This window comes from Platalea leucorodia (assembly GCF_965183815.1).
Source record: "Platalea leucorodia genome assembly, chromosome: 1".
Classification (NCBI taxonomy): Eukaryota; Metazoa; Chordata; class Aves; order Pelecaniformes; family Threskiornithidae; genus Platalea; species Platalea leucorodia.
In genome coordinates this window covers 101,170,127-101,192,066 of record NC_138823.1, presented here as the reverse complement: position 1 = coordinate 101,192,066, position 21,940 = coordinate 101,170,127, and the positions used below count along the sequence as shown (strand labels likewise).

General features: G+C 38.5%; 1 protein-coding gene across 1 annotated transcript in view; it reads right to left on the bottom strand.

The window, feature by feature from the left end:
- The window catches only part of CDKAL1 (CDKAL1 threonylcarbamoyladenosine tRNA methylthiotransferase), a 426,399-nt gene that overhangs the window by 110,364 nt on the left and 294,095 nt on the right, over window positions 1-21,940 (bottom strand). Inside the window, exon 12 of the mRNA XM_082328770.1 lies at window positions 1,504-1,684. Coding sequence (XP_082184896.1) covers window positions 1,504-1,684 — 181 coding nt within the window. The remainder of the gene's footprint in view (window positions 1-1,503; window positions 1,685-21,940) is intronic.

The following is a 21,940-nucleotide window of genomic DNA, read 5'->3' as shown; positions in this document are numbered from 1 at the left end:
TCTTCACATATTGTCTTCCCATGGCATCCCGTCAAACAGAAGAGGGTAAATTAACTTAAGCTCTCTGCACCTCCTACGAAAATAGCGTGCTTAAAAACTTGTGGATGAAAGAATGCAAACCAGAAACATAAATCAGGGTTTTGATTTTTAAGCTTCCTAACTTCCAAAAATTACATTTCTGCATTTTTTCATTTACAAAAGTTTGTAAAAAGCATTCGAAACTAATAAAAATAATTCAACAGTGTGACTTGGTTACACTAAGTAGACTATTTCAACAGCAGCTATTTATATTTGAAAACTCAATACTTCCCATTATGAGATAGCCTACAATAAATGAGCAGTCATTGCTCAAGCTGTATTTCTCTAAACCATAAACTGAAGGAGCCAAATATAATCTCATTTTATGTCTTCAGCACCTGACATATCCTATGGGATTTGTGGTATATACTGAGAGTAAGCAGAAATACTTTGTTTAGCTTTCCGATATATAAGCAAAGGGATACAAGTACTGATATGTAGTTTTGACTTCGTGTTGGTGTACCAGGATACATAAATCGAAAGAAATGCTTTTTTATTTGAACTGATTTACATTGTTGGCTGACTTTCATTCTTACACTGAAAGGAAATATAGAGGTTATTTATGCCCATAATAATGAGATAATAATGAGTTGAATTATTGTATGGGAATCAGTCTTGTATACTTTCTTGTTTTGAGATTCAGATTACAAAAATTACAAATTCAATTTTTTTAAAATAAATCAAACCATGCCTTCAGATGTCATTGTTTATAAATAGCTATTTATACCAAGCCATCTACCCTCTATATCAAAACAGGCTGTTTTCCTCATGGGAATTTGAGATGAGAACGTTGGTAGCCAGGAAGGGTTACACTTCTCACTCAAAAATAGAAAGAAAGAAAGAAAACAAACACCTGAAACCTGAAAGATTAAATGCCAATTTTATCAACGGCCTTTAACATGCAGGCTGAAAGAAGCAGAGTTTATAAGCAGTGTATACAAAGAGTCTCAAGAAGAAGTTGCCTGCAAATTTGGTATTTGACAAATAAATCGGAGATTATCATTGCTCTATTATTAATACTTTGTGTAATTATTCACAATAAGCTTGGGATTGCTGGAGTCACGAAAGTCTTAGAATGGAAAAAATGAATATGTGTAATCAATCGGGTACCTGTCTTGGTACTCGTTCAGCCAAACCTGATAGGAAGAAGACATGACTTCAGTATAACCACTATTTTACCCTTCCTAACAATCTGAACAGTAATTTATATATGAAAATGTGTTTAGTGATCTAGCTAACCTCTAAAGGCAATTCAACAATCATTTCACTTACTGGACTGAAAAAAAAAAAACAAAAAAACCAAAAAAAACTTTAATTGAATTGTAGCATAGCTCTGCAGAAAATCTACATTTTCATGTACATGCTTTATGTATTTAAAGTCGTATGAGTACACCGTGTACAGTGGCACAAGAAAATGGATCTTACCACTGCAGCTGGAACTTGATGCATTTTTGCAGCTGGCGTTCCTGGGCGTGGGTAAAATTGATTAATGAACAAGCTCGGAAACCTGTACTGTTCTACAAGTTTCATTGTTTCTTGAAAATCTTCATCTGTCTCTCCTGGAAAACCACATATGATGTCTGTAGCAATTGTTATTCCAGGCACTCTGTAAAGAAAGCAGAAAGGAACACTGAACTAAGGACATGTAAAAGTCTTGCTGCCTTAAAAGCTACTGTATATAGAGTCATAACTCCTCATCTACAGAAACTGAGACCCAAAATGATCCTTGGACAAAAAATTAATAATATTTTAATACCATTGCTTGGTAATGAAAAATGTGTTTGGTACTCAGCCGAAAGCACACAGGATAGAAGATAGATATTGCAGCAAATATTGGATTAGGATTGCAACAGAAGAGTAAAAACATCTGGACCAACTCCTCCTTCATTCGAAATTATAGGTGATCAGCAGAGCTTGTAAATTTATTAAATTTTGATTGCTTAATCCACAAAATTTATAACTTCTGAGACTTAGCCACTAGAATTTGTAAACTATTTAATGTTTTATAATGCTGCTATCAAAGTAGAACAGGATATCGAAAAGAGGGGACTGGCATGCCATATAACCTAGCAATTTTGAACAAAATTGGCTTTGGAGCCAGTAAAACATCTCTTAGTCACAAGTTAATTTCTAACTCAGTACTCCATAAAATCAGCCTATGCCTTGCTTTAAAAGGAAAACAATATATTTAAGTTTACAAATGCACAGGCACTGAGCTCCCTTGTTATTTAGCAAGGTCAACATTTCCTGACTGCTCCCCTTGGACTGAATATGCAGAACCCTTGCACACAGCAGCTTAAAAGAGCGCAGCTAACAGAGGCAGCCACGGACGCAGCAGTTAGCGCATCAGGCTGCACAGAAGGGGGTGAAGTAAGGGGGCCTCAGTTGAAATTGTGCTACAACAACAGTCAGACACATGGTAACGTGTCACTGAGCCTTTCCCCCCGTAGATGTTGGAGTAGCCGTCCCTGCTAGGGTTGAGGCTTGCACCCAGACTGAGCTGCAGCTGGTGGATGCAGCCCTCTGAGTCCCAGGCTGCAGGGAGTCCCTGGGGGCTCTCCCTGACGCCAGGAGAGATGGCCCTCTGTCCTGCAGGAGCGGTGCTGTGCCTCCAAGTGGAGGAGTTACAGGAGGAAGAGAGCAGGCTGCGCAGCATCAGAGAAGATGAAAGGGAGATAGACAGGATCTTCTCTGCAACTCAACAGCTTCAAGAGCCTCAGGCCCCATCTGCAGCAGAGAAGCAGGTAGTGTCAACCTCCACTACCTGTGGAGAAGGGGAAGGACGGACGCTAGTGACTTCTGACACCAAGAGGAAGGATCCTGCTCCACCTAAGGGCTTACAATTGCAAAATAGGTTCATCACCCTCAAAGTCAAAGAGGAGTCAGGTGTGCCAACAAGTAAAGTATCTGGTCTACCTAACCCCTAAACCACACAAGACCACCAGGAATAAGCAGCGAGTCATCGTAATGGGTGACTCCCTGCTGTGGGGGACACAGGCACCCATCTGTCGACCCGACCAACCATCTCAAGAAGTTCGCAGTCTGCCAGGGGCCAAGATCTGGGATGTTGTGGGGCTCATCTGGAGCTCTGACTACTACTCCCTGCTGTTATTTCATGTGGGCACAAATGATACTGTGAGTGGAAATCTGGACAGTATTAAAAGTGACTACAGAGCTCTGGGGGGCAGTAGTCAAGGGCATGGGGGCTCAGGTGGTGTGCTCCTCATCAGGAAACACGTTTTTACTGAGGGTGACTGAGCACTGGCACACATTGCCCAGGGAGGCTGTGGAGTCTCCCTCCTTGGAGATATTCAAAAGCTGTCTGGACACAGTCCTGGGCAATTGGCTCTAGGTGGCCCCGCTTGAGCAGGGGGGGTTAGACAAAATGACCTCCAGAGATCCCTTCCAACCTCAGCCCTTCTGTGATTCTGTGACATGGCCCAGAAAAATGAGTCCTACAACCAAGAGATTACTGCATGGTATTTACAGAGCACTCTATGGGACCCAGGGGATATCAACTCAGTTTTCCAAATCTGACACTAGCCAGCTGGATGACCACTGCCCTATGAGAAACTGTGAAACCACAGCACTGTTTTGTATTCAGCCTGCTTGTGTAAAGTGGGAATAAAGATAAACCCCTTCTGCAGAGACAGAGAAATGTGTAGTGCTCAGAAGTGCTCAGTGCTCCCTATTAACACAGATGAGACTGTTTCTACAACACAGAGTTGATTCTACACTATCAGTAACAATGATGAACTGGAGAAAATATGATTTATGAGGAAAAGTAAGAACCCTATAAAGATATTGGTGGTATCTGACTTAAAGCTGGTCCTGTTTCAAGTGGGAGGAATAGATGAGATGACTTGCAGAGGTCCCTTCCAACCTAAATAATTCTACAGTTCTTAAGCAGGCAAGGGAACAGCTGAGACAGATTCTTTTAGGGGTGAATGGCATAAAGACCACCGCCACAAGCAAAGCTCACACCTGAACTTAAGAAGGGGTCTCCAAGACTGTCTCCAATCTAAAGAAATGGCTGGAAGGCTTCTCTTCCCCTCATCAGGACAAGAGACAGCAGAACTGTAAATAGGAACGCATGTAATCCAAATGACATTTATAAAGTATTTGAATGGTCAAAGAGAACTATCGTTTCTTATGAGACAGTACATCACCACAGAAAAAATAGTGCTGTGGTTACAGTGGGTGAAGAAACTTGAGTTTGAATAGCTGAAAGAAAAACTTCCTGTAACAATGAGCTCTACTGGAACAGGAGAATCTGTCAGCAAAAGACCCAAGAAAGGGGAAGCAGAGAATATTGTTCTTAGTAATTTGATTAGGTGCAATATTAGAGCATGCATAACTTACATGCACCACAGCAGCCTTCATACAAACAGTATATGGTAGCAAATATCTTTTGTGACTTTGTTTTTTAACCTCAAAGAAATCAATTTTTTATTTAAGTATTGGCAATGAGCTTAGATTAAAGCAAATGTCTTGGCCTCCTTTTTACATGTGTCTGCATATATAGTTAGCTGCATAGGAATTTATTAGACATTATATTACTAGAATCTTCTTTCACCTTTTCCTTATGAAAAATCCCCACAAAAGAAACTAAATTCCTTCAATTCCTTTTGAGTTCATCAATTCAGACTCCATCATTTGAGATGAAGTTAAAACACGGCTTTTGAATACCAAATCAAGACTGGTATAAAACTGAACATTTTCAAGGACTTGGTCCAATAATCGTAAGTGGGAAACACAAGCTGAATATTGCACAGAACAGCAAAAATCCCCCGAGCTGCTGGCTAAACGGCCTCAACTACCATTGCTTTCTTAAGACTGACAAACTGCAAGATATGAAGTTCTGCTTGATATCAAGTAACAGTAAATTCGTTAGCTTTAAGGACTGAGGGAACAGAGGAGCACTGTATTCTGCAACATGATTTTGTTCACATCGCAAATATCTTGTGCAGTAATAGTAAGCTTATGGAAGAAAAAGTACATTACTTTATAAATCAGTATCATATAACACCAGCTGCCATTTCTCAGAACGTGAACATTACATTCATTACGTTTGACAAAACCGTTACAATGAAGTTATTTTAACCATTTTAATGACACTATTGGCAACAGTCAAAGCATTTATTACCAGTGGTAGTAGTAATACCATCCTTTACAAAGGTTTGGTTGTTTCTATAGCAACATGAATTATAAGGTCCAATCAAGCTAGATACAATAAAATATGCTCTTTTTCTCCATAACACCAGTTGTCATTCAGTTAAAAGGAAATTACATATTTTAAAAATTCATAAAGTCTACAAATGTCTGAACTCCATTTGGTGATAAGGTGTTAATTATCTTAGTAATTAGATTTCTTCCTGGATGGAATTATTACACACAAAGAAAAGCTAGAGTATGAAAAGAGAATAAGGACCACAGTGTATTCAGCAGCAGCAATTAATTACCGTTCAATCCAGTATGACTGCCTAAAATATGACATTGCATAATGCATTTTTATACCATGGTTGATTATATTGTTTAAAAAGTAGTTTTAAAAGGGGAGAAAAGTATGAGATTTCACTCAGAATAAAATCCAGTTACTGACAAAAATCAAGCTCTTAGCCTTTCTCAAGACATTGACAAATAAAAATAAGTACAATTAGTTCCACACGCGAAACATAATTTCTTAACGAGAAAAAAAAAAAAAGGGGAAAAAAATATATAATTGCGGAAAAATACAAGACACATATACACTTGAAAATTAAAGTGACCTGTGCTCTGACAATCTGAAAGAAAGCAGCACAAAATTCCTTATTGCATAGATTCAGATGATGTTCAAATAATTGTCCCAGCTATGAAATACAATGCAAAATTACACAAGAAACAATTTCTTGTGCATCAGCCAATATTAAATTGTTTTTTGAAAAGAAATGCAGCTTATCTATTCTGAAGTAAACAAAGAAAAAACTGCTGAACATCCCCAGTAAGCATTTTGTAACATTTTTTTACATAAATGCATTTACAGTAAGTCTAAAAATTCAATTGCAGCAAATGTTGTCTAGGGTTAGCAGAGAAGCTCCGCAACACGTTGTTCAGTGAACCAAGAATACACAGTGGTCCTTATTAAAGATAAAATTATTTTAAAAAAGCAGAAAGTTGTTTCAAACACAGAGAAGTCTGGATGCTCCGTATAGCCTAGCTAATGAAGGTGGTCAGTCTGTTTCAATACTTCTCTCCATAAAATGACTTAAACTTTGCCAGCCATTTTAAACCCTTATAATCCTGACAAACGCCTAGAAAGGCTGCGTGCAATCGTTTTATCTCGCAATCATAAATCTTGCAAGATTTTTTCTCTGAAGACATACTATCACCTCCATTCACTCAACTTTAGAAACCAAGAAAAAACAGAGTCCAAAGTTGACTCTCAATGGGAACATTTTACAACAAAATTGTGGAATTTCAGAAAAAGATGAATTTGAGGAATAATCAATGCCATGCATTATACAGCCCTAATACTTAGGGTTCCTCAACGTTCTCTCCTTTATGTCCCTCTACATAGATAAATCCCTTCCATCTACTCAAGCAGATTTATGCTTTGTCATCCTGAAGCAGCCCAGCAATACAATCACCATCATCTCGGGCAGTTCTGACCATCCAAAAAGAAGCAACTATTTTATCTTACAGTAAATAAGTGTCCATTTTAGTGTGATGCTATAAGGACCAGCATACCTAGACATGATCATGAACAAGTGCTGAGAGGACAGATATCCAAAACCTCACAGAAAGGAGGAACAAATGTGTTTGAAAGGACACAGAAGAAATGCAACACCTTGCCCTCTGCCTGAGAGGGAGCCAAGTCAGCCCCTTGGGTCAGAGAAAAAATGTGTTCTACCTCCCAAAGGAGTGGCTGATACCTGGAAGTAAAGTCGTGGTAAGTAAAGAGCGCACTGTGGGTAACTGCTGCCCTGAGAATTGCCTCCTCACAGCTCACAGGTGTCTGAGTTAGCTCTAAACAAGCCCCGAAGAATAAATCAGTCTGAGGTGAGCTCTGTGCTACTATGGCTAGGTAGTTCCTGGAGCTCTGTTTGCTCAGGTATTTCTGTTGCATATTGCTAACCAGCAAGCAGTGCAGGCATAACCTCACAGTGACAAGTTTCCTGCTCTTTTCTGCCCAGGGGACTTAGTTACCAACGTTAGAGAAAACAGAAACTGGGCTAGCAGTAACAGGAAAGCATAGCAGATATTGCAGGGACAGTTACCACAGACCAATTCACCAACAGAAAGAAGTTAGAGAACTCTTGATGGAAGGCAAGTTGGGAGTGAAATGCAAAATCCCTGGTCGTTTGACTTAGGAAAGAGATAAAAGTGTCAAGCTGCCAAAAATGGTAAACACCTCCCTCCCCCCATTTTCATAGAGCAAGATGTCTAAGAAAACCAGCAGCAAAAGTGTGAAACTTGCTAGGATTCAGATGTTACATGGATCATTTCATCCGGCTTTAGTTACAGAAAACATTTCCTTTAGCAATAACCATTACAAACCAAATCCATGCTCAGGGAAGAAATTATGTAAAGCAGCTAAAATTCATCAGGCCCTTCACCTACTCATGTGACCACTTGAAATTCTTTTGCATGATCACATATTCTTCCCACTTCCCTTTCAGCAATTAACATGTAAATCCAGCAATGACTTAAAGCCACCAACTTGCTCTTAACCAAGATCCCCCACCTCCACCCCTCCCACTATAACAAAATACTGGATTAGAATTAACAGCTATATGAATAAATTTAAAGCACTATGTTCTTACAGAAGGGTACAAGAACTGCCTGGGAAATCTAGAGCAATTAAGGTCAACACAAAAAATGTGATGACCTAGCAACTTCTTGATTCATAAATTAGAAATTCACATTGAAAAAATGTTAGGGAAAAGAAAGTGGAATTCTTATGAAAATAAAAACAGTCTTCTCTGAAATGTTATTTCAGCCTTTTAGAACCTTTCTGCAATATATGCCTGTTTTGGGAACCTGCAAATGAAATGAAGTTAATGAATGAAATAATTTGAAGGTATCTGAAAGTCGGTCTTTCCAGCATATTTACAGGCATCTCAATGTGCCATTTTGTGTTGGAGCTGAAGGAGATGTTTGCATCTTCCGTGACCACACACAGTCCTCCCAGAAGCCCTTTCCCTCCCTCTTTCTTTTTTCTCTACAAGGCCTAGTCTTGTGGGATTTCTGACTTAAACTTGAATTGCTCACTGAGGAGTCACACGAGCTGGAGCTAGCACGAGAGAAACAGACTGCTCAGCTGGAAGCACTGCCTCTTTCAAAGGCGAGTAACAACATGAAACTTCACCCTGCCTCTCTCTTGGCTATATGGAGATTAGCCTGAGAATTAAGCCATGGGAAGATCCCGACACTTTTAGAAAGGGATTTAGCCTACTTCTGATCTGAAATCCTCCTGCACTTCTCTCTTTCTCTCTCTCTCCACGGATCATGAATGGAGCACAGCACAATACACTCCTAATTTAAGTGTCTGGAGTTAGGGGAGTAAACCTGAACATAATTTCTGAAGCAGGGGGTTTTCCATCTTTTTCAGTTTACGATTTACCCTAAATTATGCAATGGATGAACAGACTTCTAATAAATGGATATCCACTGACAATGTTTTTCTTAGTAATCTCTTCCATATGCGTTTAAAAGTAGTCCAGGATGTACAAGTTCAAAACCTCTGTGGCAGAAGAAAGAGCTCTTTCAAACCCTCATATCAATCGCTCAACTGATTTACACATGGAGTGAAACTAGAAAGTACCTCGGTTCAGCGACAGAAGACATTTCATTAACATTTATGTGTGAAGCCTTTTAAATGATAACAGACTGAGCCTTACGGCTAAATATAAACTATCATTTGGTAAGACTGCTTATCCAAAGGCAGCTATATGTATCATGAGCATTAATATTTAAGAAAATGATGTAAGAAGACAAGCAGTACTATCAAGTCCACCACAGAACTTATGTTATTACTTCTTATATAGAATTCTATTTAATGCTGCCGTTTCCTTTTCCAGTGTTCAGTTGCTCTAGACACATAATGACGTCATTGACATTATCAGGACAAATAGTGGGAGATTTTGCAACTGAATGTAGGATAAGTAGGGTAGATCCCATCATGACTTCTCAAGAAAGATATTTAGAATACTGCTATAAAATTTAGCAATAAAAGTATAAATGGCAGGACAGGATGGACATTTCACAGACTTCAACACAATCTAAAAGAACAGAGAGATGGCAAGATATTGGAGTGAACATGGCCAGGGAGTCAGACCTCAATAAAGTAAATATAAATAATGTAAAAGTAGTATCCATTTCCACTCTTCTATAGTTAGTATTAACGTCTTTGACTTCAAGCTTTGTTTAAGTCTGAGGGACCTTATGTTTGCTTCTATCAAACTGTCCATCAGATCAAGCCAATTAAAAAGATGAATTTACTGCATTTTGACTGAATTTCTATTAAATGTGTAATAAACTGTATTGGAAAAAAACCTAAATGTATACTACATCCAATAGTGTTGGACACAATCACATACTGAGAGAAATGGGTGAAAGCTGTGGCCTCACCCTCTAAAAAAGAAAGCTGCTTATATTCAGTGCAAGAAAAAAGTTTATTTAATAAACTATCACACTTAAACATCATTATTTTTAAACTGTGTTGCGTATTAGTTATTCAGACCTTCTGTTTTGATTACTTTCACCAAATTGAGACCTGTTTACGGTGTATATATTTCTATTAAATACAATAGCATGAGATTCCACCCTGGCAGGACACCTGCTAACATCTTTTATTCACGTACGTGTTCCCACTGCAAAGCAATTGTATTATTTCAAGTATTTTAAAATGTTCTCTATTACTGCCTAACACAACTCCAGGTTGTCTCACAAATCAGTTCTCCTTCACCTCGCAGTTTGCCTGCATTAAAGTGAAGATAACTTTATGTTGTTATTGTTTGTAAAAGTCTATAATGGCTTCATTTATAAGTCAACTCACTTCTTTACTTTCACTTGACTATTGAAAACACTGAATACTAGCAGACATTTAAGTAGGTAATATTTTGTTTATGTGGGTAAAACGCATAATTTTAAGACTTTTTGTTTTTTTAATTGTTTTCACAGCTTGGATCTTATCTCTCTGAAACTGATGCCTAAGACACAACAAACCAGACAAAGAAATTGTAATGAGGTATTGTTTGTATGTTGTGTTATATATATATGCATATATATATATATATATAACACAGACAAACAAACCCCAGACATGACCACAGAGAAACCCCCAGAGTATTTCTTCAGAGTATCCTTGCAGATTTTCCTGAAGAAGGGTGTAAGCACATACACACATGGGAGAATAATTGCAAGATCATAAATCCTACCATTTAATTTGGAGGTTATTCATAGTGAAACACTTCAGATTTCAAGGGTAGCAGAAACTACCTATTAAGCCTAGCCTGACAGCTACAGAGTCACTGCATGCATTGTGCTTTTTGCATTCCACACCTTACACAGCACCAAACGCTGCTCATGGTGGTGATTCCCACAGGGAACACATTACACCTGAGCTTTGTGATCTGCAGCAACTTCCAACTGATTTGCAAGTGCAGCTTAAGAGCTTGGTTTTGAACTTTGGAGTCATTAGTGGTTTTGATGCAAGTCACCTTACAAAGGCTGTAGAATAGTAGCTGTGATCAAGATGCACAATCTAACAGCTCTCAGAATTTAACTGAGAGTGAGAATGGGTATTTTTTATGACTGTTTTTTTCCCAAGCCCACCTCCTGCCCCCAGAAGAGCTCTTTCACAAACTCGGCTGAACGACACCTGGAGGCAGCTAGGAGACCTGACTTCCACAACTCAACTTGAGAAGGTATAGGTATGGAGGACTTTGTGTGAGTAGGGACTGGGTCTGTCCTTGTTGTCAGGGAATAGTGACCTAGATAAAAAAATACATTTCAGAATTAGCACGGCTCACTGCATGAGGATGAAAGAGTACACAGAGTTTTACCCTCTTTAAACAATTACAGTGAAGGTTGCTAGAGTTCCTACTAGATGCAGCCCAAATGTTTTATAAGAAACATTACAATACTTCCCATTATCAATTTTCTTAAAAAGCCAAACAGTTAAGGCTTGGACTAACTTTATTCAAATATAAGGTGTTCTACTCTTCCCATAAATATGAAACATTTTACAGAACTTCATTACAGATTTATAACTTCAGATCATTATTGTTTTATGATTAAAAAATGAGTGACTTAAGACAAAAAGCTCAACATCCTTAAACTTCATTTCCATTCAATCTCTAATAAATACCATCTGCTGTGTACTTTAGGGATATAATACCCGTCAAAAACTCAGCCGTATTATGAGAACCGGCACCAAGTTGATCTGAAATGCATATTTGAACAGATGTGTTTAAATTACATCTCTCCGTCTATCCACACGCATAAATTCAGAATAAGTGTGTGTTGATTTAAAATGCATAAAAAAGGGATTTGGAGATGCATCAAAAGTGAACAGCATCTCAATGGATCAAGGCTCGCATTACTAAAGGTCACCACTAAAAATAAAGTTTGAATTTATTAAGGCTTGCACCAGGGAACTGTTTTGGGAACTGACTTAATGTTTGCTGCACTAAAGCAGCCATTGAAATTACACTAATTTTCTATGACCCTTCACTGTTTAACATTAGAGCTGTCAGGCATGGTCAGAAATAATAGGATCTCAGCCATGAGTAGCTGAGAATATTATATACTTTTTCTCAGTCTGACACAATGCTTATCACCAGCACTAAACGTCTTGGGCTCTGAGGACCCATCCATGTCTGGTTCAGTGACAGTCATTTAGCTCTTCACTCTGACACAGAAATCAGGCGTATAAAACAAAATGATTAACATGCCTTTTTGGCATGATGAAACCAAATGAAAAAACGGCAAGCAGTGCTCCATTAACAAATGCTAATTAAAAAAAAAAAAAAAAGTCTTTCTGAACTTGCCCCTCTATAATCTACAGTCCCTGTTTCAGGGACTTTGAAAATAAGATAGATCAGACCAAAGGTCCACCTAAGCCAGTAGTCTACTGCTAGCAATGGGAAGCAGCAGAAGCCCAGGAAAATGTTTAAGATGTAGAGTCCCCCAGACTCCCTTCCTACTTCCAACAACCAGATTTTGTCAAAGAAGTGTTTTTGTAACCAGTAGCCTCTGATGGACTTCTCCTCCACTAACTTGTCCAGTCTCCCCTTGAGTCTAAACCCCTCTGTATCGTAACCAGTTGAAAGAAAGAAAAAAACCAAAACAAAATCTCTCTTTTCTGAGCCTGCTACTTGCTAATTCCATTTGATGTCCCATAATTGTGATGCTGGGAGAGACCAGTAACAACTCTGTTCACCTTCTCACGATTTTACTGACCTCTGTTCTAGTCCCTCTCAATTAGCACTTTTCCAAACTGAAGAGTCCTTAATTTCCTTTGTGTGACAGATCTGTCATACCTCTGATAATCTCTGTTAGTCTTCACAGTAACATTTCCCATTGTAACATATCCTTTTTGAGAGGGGTGTTGACAGCATTTAACAATACAGGCACAACGAGATAAAAATTTCTTGAAGTATTTCTAGAATTTAGATAAATGGTCTGCTTTTTAATTTTTTTCTTTCAGGTTTGGATTCATTTGTTTTCTAGTAAGCAGGTAGCAAAAGGTAATGGACCTTTCACAAGGTAAGGGACAAAAGAGAAATGCCAATGACATTTGTTTCTTTTTAAGAAAATGCAAGTACAGCATTGGTAAACATTCCACACCTAGAGAAATGGTACACCCCAAAATCATTAAAATACACTACCTTTATGACAGCCATGTTCTGAAATTTACTTTGAGAGCAGAGTCTGCAACAGGGACAACAAACTGGTAAAAATCACTTGCCAACAGGATCAGCGTTAAAATTCAGGAAAAGAGGACTCATACTACTGCTTTCCCCTGCTATGGGAAAACAGAAACTGCCAAATAAAAGATGTGGAAAAAATTCTCTCCTCCACAGAGATATAAACACTACACTGAGTCCCACTCTACCTGCTTCATAGGAGAAGCCTGGGATTACTGGCATATCTACACCTTCTTCAAATATGATATCAGCCTCTGCCTCTTTCTAAGCTGTTACTGAACAGATGTTCAGAAAAACTTAACTGTCATTAAAAGAGATTGATCAATGAATATGTCACCTCAAAGAGAAAGCTGAGCAGAGACGCCATCTCAAAAAGCCAAGGACTCTGCAGCTGACTTCAGCTGGATATTAAATAGTTGAGGAGCAATAGCCCTCTCCTTATTAAATTATTTCCCCATAAGGTATGAATCTGACGGAAGTGAATAACTCTTTGCTGAAACACACAGGCTAGGTGAAGTTTTAGAAAATAAATAAGCGAGAACCAGCAACAAAAAGAAGGCCGAGCACGTTTCAAAGACAGGCCAAAGTCAGCAACGTGGGGTAGGGGAGAACAGAACAAGTTGTCAAAGGAGTAGCAGTATGACAAGTTGCAAGACTTTAACAGAGAATTCAAGATTTCTATCTGAAGCAGAACCAAGAATGGATCAAGGAAGAAAATGAAGAACTAAAATTGCCATTGGGTCAGATGTTTTATTCCAAGGTTTTGGTTCAAGATCATTTATATTAAGAACTTCTGCAGCAGAGAGAGAGAGAGAGAGGAGAATGGCTCCTGGCAAGACAGACATTAAAGCAACACAGATTTTGAGGAAAACATGCTCAGCTCAAAAGAGTTACCCCAAAACAGCTGACAGATTTAAAAAAGACATAATTCTCTCACATCACAAGCTATAAAAACAATTTGGCTGGGGTTTTTTTTGTCCTATTTCTTTGTGAGAAAACATCACATCGAAAGTTTTCCAGTTGCAAACATCTACACGGGAAGGATTGAGGTTGTGAAGGCAACAGCAGTTAACAACACATGCACGATGTGCACTAAATTTAACGATCTCCACTCCATTTCCAAAATACCTAATGAAATACAACTTATACCACACCAGTTGATCATCCAGAATACAGCAGTTATATGCTACATCCTTATCAACACAGTACGTACAAAAGGTGTTGTTATAATTAAATATCAGAACCACAGATTCAAGAGAGAGCGAGCGGTAGGCAGGGCGGCTGGGGCAAGGTTTAAGCAGCCATAAGCAGTTTTCCTGAATGCTAGCCAGAGACATTTAAAACACAATTCATGTACCCTTACTGTAACTAAAAAGTGCTGCAGTTTTACACCAGACAGCTTTTGCTGTACATTGCTATATGTTCCTAAATGTGAGTTTGTCAGAGGCAGTATCCCTCACAAAATGCAAACGGTCTAATTCTCAGAGATGCTTTCCACTTACAAGTGTAGGACATTTCTACCTCTGAGAACAACAGGTTTTGAATGTCTGAATATGGAAGCAAAGACTAACCGTGTACAAAGTTAATTTGATATTGAAGAGGATATATTTTGAAATTAAGAACAGAATAGGAAAATATCGAAACGAAACAGCGTTTTGGATAGCGATGTTATGATAGCTATAATTCTGCATCCTTATTCAGAGACGTTCATAACTGCAGACTTAATACCTGTGCCTCAGATAGCTTTCAGGACTAACAGCTGCACAGAGGATGTAGGGGACTGGACGGTGTTTCCAGATAGGCTTGAGATTTATGGCTTTATAAAAGGAAGATCTGGTAGGGCAAAAACTTTTACTGTCGTTGCTTTAATACTTTTTTTTTCCCTTAAGGAGCAGTATTTGTACATGACCATATGGAAAAAAGGTATGGAGAACTACTGCTTCTGTGAGCAGCATAAAAAACAGATTTGAATAATAATAATAAATTTCTCAGTTCTAAGACTAAGTGTAGTATTTGGCTCAAAATTCCATGTATACACCCTCCCCACCCCATAAAGATTCAAAGCTCCTATCATGTAACTTCAAAGTTTTTCAGTTTTACTCTGTGCTACACTGGCAAATGTGACAATATGGTCCTAAAACTTCAGAAGAAAGCACAACACAAGCACTGTGATGTGCTCGAAACACAACCCTATAGAGCTTCAGAATTAAATTTTCAGAGGTAACATTTCAGACTCACAAGCAATGCTATCACCTTATTAAGTCAAAACCCATGAGTTTAACTTCAAAGAAATCCAGTGTGCTTCACTAATGAAAGTGTGATAAGATAATGTAAATTACGTTCCAAATCAACACAATGCAATATAACTTGGATCACTGGGAAACAGAGAATTTACCTTGCAAGAATTAGTTTAAATAAATTATTAAGCAAGTTTTCGAAAGTAAGTGTGCATAAAGAATTATTCATTCATGTAAAAAAATAACTGGAAAGATATATAGAGAGAGCTGGGCATGACTGTTAAGTTAATGGGCATCACTGGAGTGATAGCACACAACAAATACTGTCTGTAGATCACACTCTCATCTCATTTGTGGTATGCTCCAATAGCAACCTGAATTTAAAGAAATCACAGCAGAAACCATATCAATCTTTACGAGCAAGCACAGTTCACTCAGCTAATTGGAAGGTAGAAGAATGACTGTGAGAAGTATCTGTTTTGTTCTCAGGTACACCCAAACAGCAGGTGAGTTCAGAATATAAAGACTTCCTTAAATACACAGGATTGGCCCATAACAATAAAATATTAATTCATGTACCAGTTAATAAAACTAAGTTAGAGCAAAATATTGTGGCTTCACTTCCAAATGGAGGAACGGGCTTACCCTGCTATGCAGTTGAGGACACTGGGCAGAAAAAGCAAAGTCACTGGGAAAACAGCTCTAAAATCTCCTAGCTCACCTTTCAGAAGGATGGCCTCAACTAACCAGGTCATCACGCACTTTTTGTTCTTAACACTTTGGAAACAGTTTCCTTTGTCTAGAATTGTCAGTAATTTAAATTGAAGAACATTTCTTTGTAAAAGGCAAAATCAGTTTAGTACTTTGGGGTCAATGGAAGTAATTAATACATGCATTCCTTGAAATGTTTTGAAGAACGTTCAGATGCAAACATGCACACAGAAGTACACATACAGGACATCATAAGCAAAATCAGGAAGAGAAAAGACGATCTTTTAAACGTAGACTGTTAGTTTGTCAATGACAAAGTTAATAGAAATTCAATAGATGCTGTTGCCTCAGGGATGCTCTTCCCCATTTCTCTCTGCTCAGTTCAGTGAACTATTTCACTTTCAGTGTGTCACTAAGTTGCTGGTGCCTTAAAAATTACAGTTAGAATGGTTTACAATGTCGTTACCAGGACAACAGTATATCTTGTCATGGCCAAAAACTTTAAATAAAATGAAGGAGTGTTAAACATGTATAAGCTCAGGTGCCTTTTTTGGAAGGACTCTTGACTTTGACAGGTTGTACACAGCCACAGCTCTCAAAGTCATTCGAGCAGTAGCTTTGCTACCTAAAGGTAGGCTCCCTAAACGGGACAATCCAAAACATTTCAGACAAACTTAAGAGGAATACTGCATGTCAATATGAGGAGAGATATCAGCTTACCATCTTTTATCCTACAGAAAACAAAGCTCTTCATGAAGTCCAAATCTAGAAGTTTGGAAAAAAATAAATCAAACCACCCCAGCTATTCAAACAGAAGACAGGAAGGCGGACACCCGAAACATTTTGGGCTTGTATGTGTCAGATGTCCTCCATTACGCAGTGGAGCAGACACAGCTTAAATGTGTTACCACATTTTAAAGAATTAAAATAGGCAGAAAATTAATCTTTTAAAGTTAGCAAACTCATACTGTGGAGAAATAATTATGAAAATTTGATATTGTGAGCAGTTACCTGATTTGACCTATCAGTAAACAAATCTACAACCAAAAGTTAAAAGACAATTAGCACAAAATCAACAATATACTGTTATCACTGAAGAAACATGAAAGACAAAATTAAAAATGTATTTTATGAAGAATTCAAACATACGACAGCATTCCAATTACGGCAACAAAGCTCTTTGGCATCACTAAACCATTAAAATTGGAATAGGTAATGTATGAAAATTGTATTTAGGGAATAAGGTTTCAGGTAAACTTAATAGCAGTGGAAAATGAATAAAGATGTAGCTGAGAAGAATAACATGTTTTCTCATATATGAGTATATGTAATTAGATAAGAGAGAGGATCACTATCAATTGGGTTTACCAACTTGATTCAAAGCACAGGAGTAATACCTGAAGATTAAGGGAAAGAGATTTTCTTTTATCCTGAAATGGTAAGACAGAAAGACATGGCACATGAAGTCAGAGAACCCAAACAGAGTCTCTGAGGCTCCCACAATTAGAAGGTTAGGCAGGATGATTACTATTGAAAAGGAAATGAGAATCAGCATGGAGCAAGGCAACTGCTCAAGAACTGGCATCAGTCTTATACTGAGGAAAAATATAAACTTTAGGAAATCCCCAAAGAGTTCGCAGAAGTCAAAACCGCAATACTCATGAAATTTTGTACAAGAGATGGAACAGAATTGAAAACCTCTAAAAACATCATTATAGAAGGACATCAGTGATGTCCTCAGACAAGAATACTAAATGTAATAGTTCTGATAAAGGAAAAAATTGAAAACTTTTATTACTAGAGACAATTATAGAAACAAAGAGAGATAGTGAGACTGACAGAGATGAAACAAATGCTATTTTTGAGGTTCCCAACATTCTAATCAGAGAATCATATTACAATTTGCAGGGGGAAAAAAGCTCCACAAAACAGATGCTGACAATTCTCACTCGTTACTACTGGAGCAGCCTTAAGCTGCAGAGTTAAACTAAATCAATACTGAAAGACCTGAAAAATGTTTCAAATGAATGGAATGAGGTAGTTATATATACTCAATTTTGCAAGATGAAAACAAGTTTGAATTCAATAGTTACTAGGGACTCTCCTTGTTAAAGTCTACTTAAATGTAATGAATAATTTTATAAAATATGCATACTGTGATACAGAGGGAGCAGAATACAAAAATGGAATCAAATCAGTTCAGTGGAAATAGGAGTATTTGCATTCGGACCATATCACAGAAATAAATTTTATCAAATCACATCATGTTCCGTGATGGCCTTTGGGCATCAGTTGAAGAACCTGGAAAGCCTGCCAAATGCCTGCCAGGCACAATGATACCCTTTTGGCTCTGCAGTACCAACATGAGACGTGAAGAATTTTTAGGAGAAAAATGGACTATTCACAATATTGGTGCAAAAACTTTAAATCCCCAAGCTGAAATCAAGTGTCTGGGTATAACTTGGTGGCCCTAACATGGACACTGGCTTTTCAACTTTGAGAAAAACAGAAGATATGGTATAAAAGGAGGTTAAAAGGAAGTGGCAAATTAGGATCATTGAGGATGAAAGAAGCTGTATCTCAGACAATTTAAGCTCATTTATCATGTAGAAAATATTGAACAACTAACGCAAAGCTGCATCCATGTACCAGCATTCCAAAAATGCTTATTTCATGTGGGTGGGAGGTACAGACATGTTTTAAGTAGGTAGGAAAAAAAATGAATATCTTCAGAAATTATTTATTGATGTAACTTTTGAGTCCATTAATGGAAAATGCTTCATCCTCTGTGATCTATTGTAAGCCTTTATAATTCACAACACCTCCCTTCCCCCAGTTACAGTGCCAGTACTGAAATTCCAGGGGTTTCAGTAGGCTGGGTTTACAGCTGAGTAGAAGACAGAGCAGTTAAGCATCTCACTGAAGGTTTTTGTTGGGTTTTACCTTAGTGGAAAAGAACACCATTTGAAAATATTTACTTAATTTTATAGTTCTCAATTTCTAGGACACTTGTGTTTTCTTGTAGAAGTTACCTGTTTTCAGCCTAAAAATAGGATTAAATGTTAATATTCCACCCTTTAGAGAAAAACTAAATATTCAGATAAAAAAACCACAATCTCTTTGGCATTTGGATTGGCATTAACAAAAAATAACAAAGCAGCCATGTTCTAGGGTGAAGACGAAGACCACTTATGTACCTATACACCACTTCAGAGAAGATGAGTTATCTACATGTAATCACACAGTGGTATATGCACGCACTCACAACTATGATGTTTATTATGACAGCAGTATCCAAAGGAACATCTTTCAGGGCCACCCCTTTTGGTCAGTAGTTCATGTACTAACACGGGTGGCTCAGTTCCCCTCAAAGACAGAATCCACAGTTAGACTTAACTCTCAGAAACACAACTAAATTGAAGGGTTAAATGTGTAGATAGCATATCTCAAAGTAAAAACAGTTATGGCTAAGTAAATAAACTCTCTTCTTCAGCTGGACTGCCTGCAGTCACTGTAGACAATCCAGCAATATAGAAAGTCTGAAGAAAGGCACATCAAGTCTCCAAATGAACCAAAACTGAAGAGCAGCTATGGCAAATGCAGCTTTCTCCTAGGCAGCCTCCTCAATAGGGTATCACTTAGCAAAGATGTAAGTGAAGCTTCAGCTGTCCACTTTGCATACAAAAAAATACAAAAGTATGATGCAGAGCATAGTTGTGTAAGGTCTAACTGAAGGAGCTGTTAAAGAAGCAGGTGATCCCTATTCATGACTTTGTAATTCCTTTCATCTACTGTGAGACTCTGAGGAGTATGCTTACCTCTCTGAACTCCTCATCACTGGATACAAGGAGTTCAGGGACTGCTCTTTAGGGTTCTCCCCTAACACACAGAAGGTAAAATGCAAGCAGGATACAAAATAAGCATCTGTAAAGGAAAGCATGAGGCTTAAGAAAAAAAGCAAATTTCTAAATTTGACTTTCCTAAAATAACTGAAAGTTGGAAATCACCTTGGAAAATGACTTCAGAAATGCTACATGGGCTACCTTGCCTTTATGGAAAACAACAACGAAAGGAGAATCAACCATCGGAGCACAAATCCCCTTTTTCCTTCCAGCTAAAGAATAAGCTATCTTCACAGACAAGAACGGCAGTGAACTCCCAAAAGATACTGAAAGGCCTAAAAACCCATTGTACTTGTGGACAGGTGGATAAGAAAGGTGCAAGATTTTAAAATCCTATGCACCAGAATCACAGTTAATAATTCCATAATAAACTTGTCACATCCCACCTGGGGAAAGGGGAGGTGACTAAGATTTGCAAATCCTCTCAGTGTGGATTAAGGTGGGCCAACACTCAAGGTCCGTATGCAAACACCAGCTTTAACAGAAAGCTTCTATAGAGACAAATGTTGAGTACAAATATTCAATACCTGCCAGCCCTCTCATAGTTGTATCTACCCCAGCTATGTGGCTAAGCTATGCAGCTTTATGGAAAACTGAGGTAGGTAGGCCATGCAGTACTTAACTACAATTTAACAACTTCAACCTTATGAGGTGTGAAAGAGAGAGGGGGGAGAGAGAAAGAGGGAAGAAGAGGAGAATCACCAGACCTGGATCCAGCGTTGGACCCGCCAACGGGGGTATTCGGTGGGCAGAGCCCCCCGAGAGAGAGCAAGAGTCCCTCTTTATAGATTTCAGTCTCTGGACTTCTGGAACCTTCTCTCATCCCAGCTCCAGGAGCAGTAGAGATACCAGTCGAATTAAGAGGGGCGACCAGTCGGCCCAAGAGGAGCGGTACTGGGACCCTGCCCCAGGCATCAGGTGTGTGGGGGGGCGGGAATGAGAGGCTTCCCAGCCCGCGGGGATGGGGCCGAGGCCAGGCCGCCCCCGTCTCCACAGGGCTCCGTCCCTCCCCCGCGCTCCGGGTGCTGCCCGGTCCTGGGTCCCAGCGACGGTCGCTCTGCATGCTGGTTTTAGCACCACAGCTGTTGGAGGCATCTCGTTGTTTGGCACTAGCAGTTCTCTACACTCGTTTTGGTGAAAAAGGTAATGTTGCTTTCCTTATGGCAGCCTGTAGTGTCCCACGATGGGATCTCAGGATAGCCATGGGCTATGAGTATCTATCAGACTTGCAAAGAGACCATTTCCTATTGCTAAAACACTGCTTTGGGCCTTCTTCGAGTCTCAGGAACTTGGTAGAAAGCTGCATAAGGAGAACACATACTCTTGCATCTTGGGGTTGCGCCCCACCGAAGCCCTCAAGTTTGGCTTTCTGTGGAGCCAATGTAGGTGCTACTGGAGTGACTGAGAACTCGGACTGTGAGTGATTTCCTTGTAAAAAAAAAAAATACAATGAATTTAGGAAGGAAATACTCTGAAGATGCTATTGCGAGTTTCTGGCTTAGAGCTCAATCATCAGAAAGATAAGGTATTTAGATGCAGTGTGTTTTTCTCTCAGAAAGTAAAGGCAGTTATTTATTTATAAAGGAATGTCCACCAGAAAATGAAAAAAAAGCACTTTGAGGCAAATAGGAAAAGTCAAACCTATACCAGGCCAGAAATTATGTTCTTTTTTCAAGGAAAAAAAACCCAGCATGTCAGAGGACAAACCTCAGGCTAGAACTTTAAAAATGAAAGGGTAAACTAATAAAAAGAATTCATCAAAAGTATTAGAAGAGGATTTGAAGTGAATGTAAAACGTGTTTGTGACAGAGTTAACAAGTGAAAGCAGGATGCTCTAACTTAATTAGAAGTCAAATTGAAAGAACGATTAATTTCTGTGCAAACTCTATGCAATGGGTAGGAGGCTTGGAACATATCCCCTAGAGATGCTACATCACAAAAAAGAATAAAAAAAATTCCCAGCCACTATTGTTGCATAAACATAATCATAGTTTGAATGCATATTTAGTTCAATCAATGAAACAATTTTTTGTTCTAAAGAATTAGCTGAACATTTTCCTTGGGAAAAAAATGTTTATTTGCATTATTAATGAAAAAATGA